This window comes from Leptopilina boulardi, unplaced genomic scaffold, assembly GCF_019393585.1.
Source record: "Leptopilina boulardi isolate dan_hultmark-lab unplaced genomic scaffold, ZJU_Lbou_2.1 LbouV2_363, whole genome shotgun sequence".
NCBI classification, from domain to species: domain Eukaryota; kingdom Metazoa; phylum Arthropoda; class Insecta; order Hymenoptera; family Figitidae; genus Leptopilina; species Leptopilina boulardi.
The window spans coordinates 121,734-128,861 of NW_026137933.1; the positions used below are offsets into that span (position 1 = coordinate 121,734).

The 7,128-nt window shown below is 41.4% G+C and overlaps 2 protein-coding genes across 3 annotated transcripts; both read right to left on the reverse strand.

Annotated features, from left to right (window-relative positions):
- Window positions 1-563: 563 nt before the first annotated feature.
- Window positions 564-4,216, reverse strand: LOC127286855 (uncharacterized). The gene is made up of 2 exons (XM_051313458.1): window positions 4,164-4,216; window positions 564-4,104 (listed from the first exon to the last, which is right to left on the reverse strand). Exons 1-2 carry the CDS (start codon window positions 4,214-4,216, stop codon window positions 564-566), a joined length of 3,594 nt encoding a protein of 1,197 aa, XP_051169415.1.
- Window positions 3,761-6,113, reverse strand: LOC127286850 (uncharacterized). Of its 2 annotated transcripts, none has more exons than XM_051313453.1 (2): window positions 4,493-6,113; window positions 3,761-3,878 (listed from the first exon to the last, which is right to left on the reverse strand). In XM_051313453.1, the coding sequence occupies exon 1, from the start codon at window positions 6,081-6,083 to the stop codon at window positions 4,515-4,517; it is 1,569 nt and encodes a 522-aa protein (XP_051169410.1). In that variant the 5' UTR covers window positions 6,084-6,113; the 3' UTR covers window positions 3,761-3,878; window positions 4,493-4,514. The 2 variants fall into 2 exon arrangements, with proteins under 2 accessions (XP_051169410.1, XP_051169409.1); XM_051313452.1 differs by lacking the exon at window positions 3,761-3,878 and adding an exon at window positions 3,961-4,104 and having other exon boundaries at window positions 4,493-6,112.
- Between the last annotated feature and the right edge of the window lie 1,015 nt (window positions 6,114-7,128).

Below are 7,128 nucleotides of genomic sequence, written 5' to 3' on the forward strand. Positions count from 1 at the left end.
GACTGTATGAGATTTGCCAAAAGGAATGAGAAGTGTTCAGGTGAAATTAAACAACGATTTTATTTTGATTAATTCAGATATGTACACAAGCGATGCGCGCAAATTTGGTCACGGCTTGACCACGCCGTGGCGTCGAAAACAAAAGTTTGAATTTTATAGTTTTAATTATAATGGACACAAAATAATAAAGTAAATTTAATGAGCACAAACGGTGTTCACTTTATTTGAAATTTAGCATTGAGAAAAACCAACCAAAAAAAAAATACGCCTTGCTTAATGCGAGAGCTTCCTTCCGTGGTGAATGCTAATGAGATACTAATAAGTGATTGATGCGTGACAAAGTGTGAGTTGTCGCCTGAGTGTGGTTTGAAGGTGTGTGTTGCGTCGTTCGCGTACAATGAGAGTGTCGTGCGTGTGTGAGTGTGAATTTTGGCGCTGAATTGAGAAAACCTAGTGTATGGTGTCGAGATTAAAGATTTATTGAATTTTCTCTAAGTTAAATAATGTTCAATGATTAAATCCTAAACATTCTCCCCGCCATCGGCAACAGCGTTGTCGATTATTTACGATGAATCTCCATCCGAAGTTGAATTGTCGTCCACTGAGATGGGAAGAATAGCCAATTTATGAATTGGCCGTTTGAGTGTTGATGTAGCTGTTTTGATAGTGACAATTCTCGTGAGTCCATCCTTTCCGGGATGAAGTTCCAAAATGCGAGCAAGAGGCCATTTAGCGGGAGGAAACCTCTCGTCAGTGAGTAATACCATAGAACCAATTTTGAGTTGATTTGAGGGGTGATGCCATTTTGAAATTGATTGTTGCCGTTGAAGATAGTTTGCAGACCACTTTGACCAGAAAAATTGCAATTTTTGTTGAATGAGTTTCCATCGAGATGAAACTGAGATGTGAGTATCAATGAGAGATGGTTCTGGGATTGTCGTGAGTGAATTTCCAATGAGAAAATGGCCTGGCGTGAGAACTGAGAAATCTTCAGGGTCATCCGAGAGTGGTTCCATAGGACGAGAATTGAGCACCGCCTCGATCTGTACTAGAAGAGTCGTAAATTCTTCATAGCTTAAAATCGTCTCGCCGATTGTCCGCCGAAGGTGAAATTTAACTGACTTGACGCCCGCTTCCCACTTTCCACCCATGTGAGATGCCGCTGGAGGATTGAATTTCCATGTGGTTCCATCAGAAGTCAGAAGATGAGATAATTCCTTATATGATTGAGTCCCAGCCTGAAAGAGTAGCTTGAGTTCGTTTTCTGCCCCTTTGAAATTTTTACCACAATCACTGTAAAGAGTGTGGCAGATACCTCGCCGACCAGTGAATCGTCTAAATGCAGCCATGAATCCATCTGTTGAATAGTCTGTTACCGCTTCCAAATGAATAGCTGATGTTGAGAAACACACGAAGATGCAAATCCAACCCTTTTCTGATTTGGCACCTCTTCCCTTCCAAGCCTTGACTGAGATAGGTCCAGCATAGTCAACGCCAGTAGCGAGAAATGGTCGGGAAGGTGTGATCCTTGACAGAGGCAGTTGTCCCATGAGTTGTTGAGCACGAATTCCTCGTTGACGTGCGCACTTGACACATTTGAGAATGTAAGATTTTACTGCTTGTCGTCCACCGATGATCCAAAACCTTTGTCTGATGTGAGATAAAGTGAGTTGTGTTCCACCATGTAAAGTTCGATCATGAGCTTCTGAGATAATGAGAGTGGTGAGAGCTGATTGTTTTGGTAAAATCATGGAGTTTTTGTAATCCACATCGAAGTTTGAATGCCTGAGTCGTCCGCCAACTCTGAGTATTCCTTGGTTGTCGATATATGCAGTTAGACGAGTGAGAGGATGAGCAGATGGAAGATTTCGATCCATGTTGATGTTGTTCAATTCCATTGAAAAATATGCCGCTTGAGTGACTCGAACCCAGTAAAGAAGTGATTTGTTGAGATCGCCAGGAGTGAGTGGAGTTGCCAGAGATGATTGTGGAATTTGTTTGAGAGTATTTATGACCCTGAAACAGATTGAGGTAATTCTCAACAGTCGTTTAATGGATGAGTACCGCTCTATTAAATCCCAGAGTTGAGAATGAGGATCTGTTGAAACCATGAGAGAGAGTCCTGGCCGCTCTTCGAGTTGAGCTGATGAATCTTCCTTGAGCTTTGGGGATGGCCATTGATCCGATGAGTCCGATAGCCAAGAGGGTCCGTTCCACCAGAGAGTATGATCCTTTAGTTGTGAGATTGCCAAACCTCTTGATGCGCAATCTGCTGGATTTTCCTTACCCTTGATAAACCGCCATTGAGCATGAGGTAATTGGTCTTGAATGAATGAAACCCTGTTCCGAACATAATCTTTCCAACGTGATGGGTGACTTTGGATCCAATTTAGAGTCACTTGAGAATCTGTCCACATGAAGACCGGTACATGTGGTAAATCCAGCGACCGTTGAGTGTAAGCCATAAGTCTTGTTAATAATTGCGCTGCTGTGAGTTCCAACCTTGGAATGGTGATCCGTTTGAGTGGTGCAACCTTGGTTTTTGCACAGATGAGGTTGATTTGTGGTTTGAGTCCTAGTTCTGTTGATTTGATAAAGATGACTGCTGACATTGCAAATTGAGAAGCATCCGAGAATCCGTGAAGTTCCACCGTTGAGGATGATGTGAGATAAAGCCATCGAGGTATTGAGATTGTTGATAGTTGAGAAAATTCCCTTTTGAATTTGAGCCATTTTTTGATGAGTAATTCCGAGATTAATTCATCCCATCCGATTTTTTCGAGCCAGAGTTCCTGTAATAATATCTTAGCCCGAATAGTGAAAGGTGAAAGAAATCCAAGTGGATCAAACAATTGAGCCACTTCTGAGAGTATAGATCGTTTAGTAATCCGTTCCATAGATTGAGTAGAGATTTGTGTTGTGAACTTGAAACAGTCATCTTGAGTGCACCATGAGAGACCAAGTACCTTTGTGATATTGCTTTCAAATAAATGAGTTTGTGATGAAATTTGTCCAGGTGCAATGATTTTAACCAAATCAGGATGATTGCTTTGCCATTTGGCTAATGGAAAGCCTCCCCGATTGAGAAGTTCCTCCGTTTGTTGAGCAATGGGAATAAGTTCCTTGAGTTGATCAGCTCCGCCGTAAATATCGTCTACATATCTACCATTGATGAGTACAGGTACCGCTAGAGGAAAGAAATGACCTTCATCCTGAATAAGTTGCAAAATTGCACGAACTGCCAAAAAAGGTGCTGATTTCGTCCCGTAACTGACAGTCGTGAGTTGATATGGTACCTCCTGTTGATTGCTATCTATCCATAAAATCCGTTGAAGATCCCAGTCAAGTTGATGGACCTTGATTTGACGAAACATTTTTGTAATGTCTGTTGAGAAGATGTATTTGAACCTTCTGGTCCAGAGTAGCACGTCTGAAATATCCTTTTGAAGTTTCGCCCCTGTGTGAAGAATGTCATTGAGAGAGTAACCTGAGCTGGTTGAGCTTGATCCGTTAAATACAACCCTTAACTTTGTGGTTGTACTTTGTTCCCTGAGTACGCCGTGATGAGGTAGATAGTACACTTGTGATAATTGATCAGTTGATGGAGCACGAACCATATGATTGTCCTTTTCGTACTCTTTGAGAAAAGCATGATAGAGATCCCCATAAATTGGATTTTTTAAGATCCGATTGAGCATTGATTTTAAACATCGTTGAGCAGTAAGTAGTGAGTCGCCCAGTTGACTTGCAGGTTGATTAAGTGGTAGTCGTACGATGTACCTTCCAGTTGAGTCCCGTGAATGAGTATTTTGAAAATGAGTTTCACACTCTAATTCGTCCGGTGTGAGTGAGTCCTTTTCCTTGAGTGGTACTTCCTCCTGAACCCAAAATTTAGTAAGAAGGTCTTGTAGATCATTGAGTTCATGATTGACCGAGAGATGATAAGATTGACAAGCTTGTGGTGAGGAAACCTTGACAGGTCCAAGAATGACCCAACCAAAGAGTGTTTTTTGAGCAGTGAGTGATGATTCCGTTCCTTTAATGATGTCTGGTTGAAGTAATTGCCCATAGTGATCCGCTCCAATGATGAGATCTATGTTTGAGCTGCGAAAATATTGAGGATCAGCTAATTGTAAATTTTTGAATTCAGGAATTGATTGAGCAGAGAGCGTGATTGAAGGAAGAGAAGAGGATAGTTTTGATAGGATATAAGCATTAAGCAAAAGCGTATGAAAAGAATGAATTGATTGAAGCTTGATTGAGACCAATCCTCGAGTATTGCCAGATGCAGTTCCTCCAATCCCAACAATTGAAATATTTGAATATTGCCGTGTGAGATTGAGTTTAGAGACAAGCCTTTCCGAAATGAAAGATAATTCTGATCCGGAGTCTAAGAGAATTCTCACTGGATGAGTGAGTCCGGAACTGAGAAGCAGCAGAGCTTGAGAAGTAGCGAGAAGCACAATAGGTCTGATATTAAAATGATTGTTACCTTGAGATGTCAAATTATTTAGTCAATTTGAGCTGTCATCACTTTGAGCAGGTTGTGTTGTTGTTGATTGAGAAGCATCCTTGGTTGATTTCGTCCGTGAGTCATCAACGTGAATCATTGTATGATGCTTACCGTTGCATTCCCTGCACCGCTTGTCGCTTTGACAAGAGTGAGCTGAGTGTCTCCCCAAACAATTATAACACAGCCGTTGAGTTTTGACAAACTCTCGTCTGTCTTGAGTAGAAAGGTTCCTGAATTTCTCACAAACTACAATATAGTGAGATTGTTGACAACATGAGCAAGCAAATCCGTAGTCTTGATGAGAAGCAGTGAGAGCCCTTGCTGATTTTGATGTTGATTGAGTTGACTTTGAGGTTGAGGTTGACGCCGTTGATTTTGCTGCCTGAGAATATTGAGTTGAATTTAACTGCATATTTTCAAGGGCACGAGCACGCCCAGTGAGAAAGTCCTTGAGTTCTTTGTAAGTAGGGGATGTTGTCCGTGAGCCTTGTTTAACTTCCCAGGATTCCCTGGTTTGAGTGTCCAATCTTCGAATGATAAAATGAACAAGAATTAGATCCCATGAGTCAACTGGAGCACCGAGAGAAGTGAGTGCATTGAGTGATTCCGTTGTAGTGGTGATGAGCGCATTGAGATCTCCAGCTGATTTTGGTGAGATAATCTTTGAGTTGAAAAGTTTGTCCATTTGAGATGCAATAAGTAACCGTTTATTTTCATAGCGAGAAGTGAGTAATTCCCAAGCCGAATAAAATGAGTCACTTGAGAGGGGGAGATTGGCAATCAATTGAGCTGCCTCATCAGTAAGAGATGTCCGTAAATAATGCATTTTTTCCACTCCTGAGATTTCTGAATTTTGCCCGACAAGTGATTGAAATAAATCTCTGAATGAGGTCCAAGCCGAGTAATCCCCAGAAAATTTTGGCAATGAAATTTCTGGGAGCTGTCGGCGTTTAGGTTGAGAGTTTTCTGTTTGTTGAGTTAATTGTGACACTGGTTGTTTAAGTTGTTCGATGAGTGAGTTGATTGTAATCTTTGAGTCCATGAAAGTTTTGAATCCCTGTTCAAAACATTCCTCCGTCATGTAAGGAGTTGTAAAAAATGAGTTGTCACATTTTTCCCCGATTTCTTCATGAGCCTGTGAAAATTCCGTCCAGAGATCCTCAAAGATTGTTTTCATTGAGTTGAGCTCGCTGAGTGAATACCGGCTTGAGAATTTTTGAAGTTGTTCAAATGATTCTATCATTAAGTTGAGTCTACTCGTTTGAGTAGCAACCTTGAAATTGAGCCACACCGAGTGGTCGGCATGAGTGTCCTTGATAAACTTATCTTTACCTTTGTATGAGTGTGCACCTTTTTTTGAAATGTTGTATTGACCTTGAGATGTACTTGGTTGAGAATCCACATTTTTGACAGTTGAGCTTTCCTCTTTAACTGTGAGCTTTTCCATTGTTGAAATTACTTCTTTAATTTCCGTATCTGGTGAGAGAAGAGTTTGAGCATGAGATTGTTCCTTGTTTGGTGGTTGAGTTTCGTCAGCTGAGTTGACAGATTCTTTTGAATCAGTGTTCATGGCGAGAGTTGAGCGAGAAGTGTGTGAGGAGAGAATCAAAAAATTCGGTTTCCGTCGGAGACGGTCGTGAGGGATCGGAGAGTGAAGAGACGAACCGAGCAAAGATGGCTGACACTGAAACCGGGCGAGCGGATCTCTAGTCTGTTACACTGAGCGAGCACTGTGTTGAAAGAAAGAGAGAGAGCGCGCACAACGTGTTGAGAAAGAGAGCACTTTCCAATGAGAGAGAGAGAGAGAGAGCGCGCACAACGTGTTGAGAGAGAGAGAGCACTTTCCAATGAGAGAGAGAGAGAGCGCGCACAACGTGTTGAGAGAGAGAGTAATATAGTGTGGAGAGAAGCCAATATGGCCGACACTGAGAATCGCCGGGCAAGTCGATGTCCGTCACAGAGCGAGAGCCTTGAGTCCCCACCACCTGCGCACTACACTTGCCTTTCACTGTACCTGTTGAACTTGCACGTTTCAATTTTTCACTGAACACTATCCGGCACGAAGGACCAAATGTATGAGATTTGCCAAAAGGAATGAGAAGTGTTCAGGTGAAATTAAACAACGATTTTATTTTGATTAATTCAGATATGTACACAAGCGATGCGCGCAAATTTGGTCACGGCTTGACCACGCCGTGGCGTCGAAAACAAAAGTTTGAATTTTATAGTTTTAATTATAATGGACACAAAATAATAAAGTAAATTTAATGAGCACAAACGGTGTTCACTTTATTTGAAATTTAGCATTGAGAAAAACCAACCAAAAAAAAAATACGCCTTGCTTAATGCGAGAGCTTCCTTCCGTGGTGAATGCTAATGAGATACTAATAAGTGATTGATGCGTGACAAAGTGTGAGTTGTCGCCTGAGTGTGGTTTGAAGGTGTGTGTTGCGTCGTTCGCGTACAATGAGAGTGTCGTGCGTGTGTGAGTGTGAATTTTGGCGCTGAATTGAGAAAACCTAGTGTATGGTGTCGAGATTAAAGATTTATTGAATTTTCTCTAAGTTAAATAATGTTCAATGATTAAATCCTAAACATTGACATTTTTTCAAAAA

Bases quoted from the DNA above. Each gene is read 5' to 3' on its own strand.
- LOC127286855 (XM_051313458.1), bottom strand. From the start codon at position 4,216: ATGCTTATATCCTATCAAAACTATCCTCTTCTCTTCCTTCAATCACGC. The intron at 4,105-4,163 runs GCTCAATCAATT...ATATTTTCGCAG, and splicing joins TTCCTTCAATCACGCTCTCT to CTCAAACATAGATCTCATCA.
- LOC127286850 (XM_051313453.1), bottom strand. From the start codon at position 6,083: ATGAACACTGATTCAAAAGAATCTGTCAACTCAGCTGACGAAACTCAA.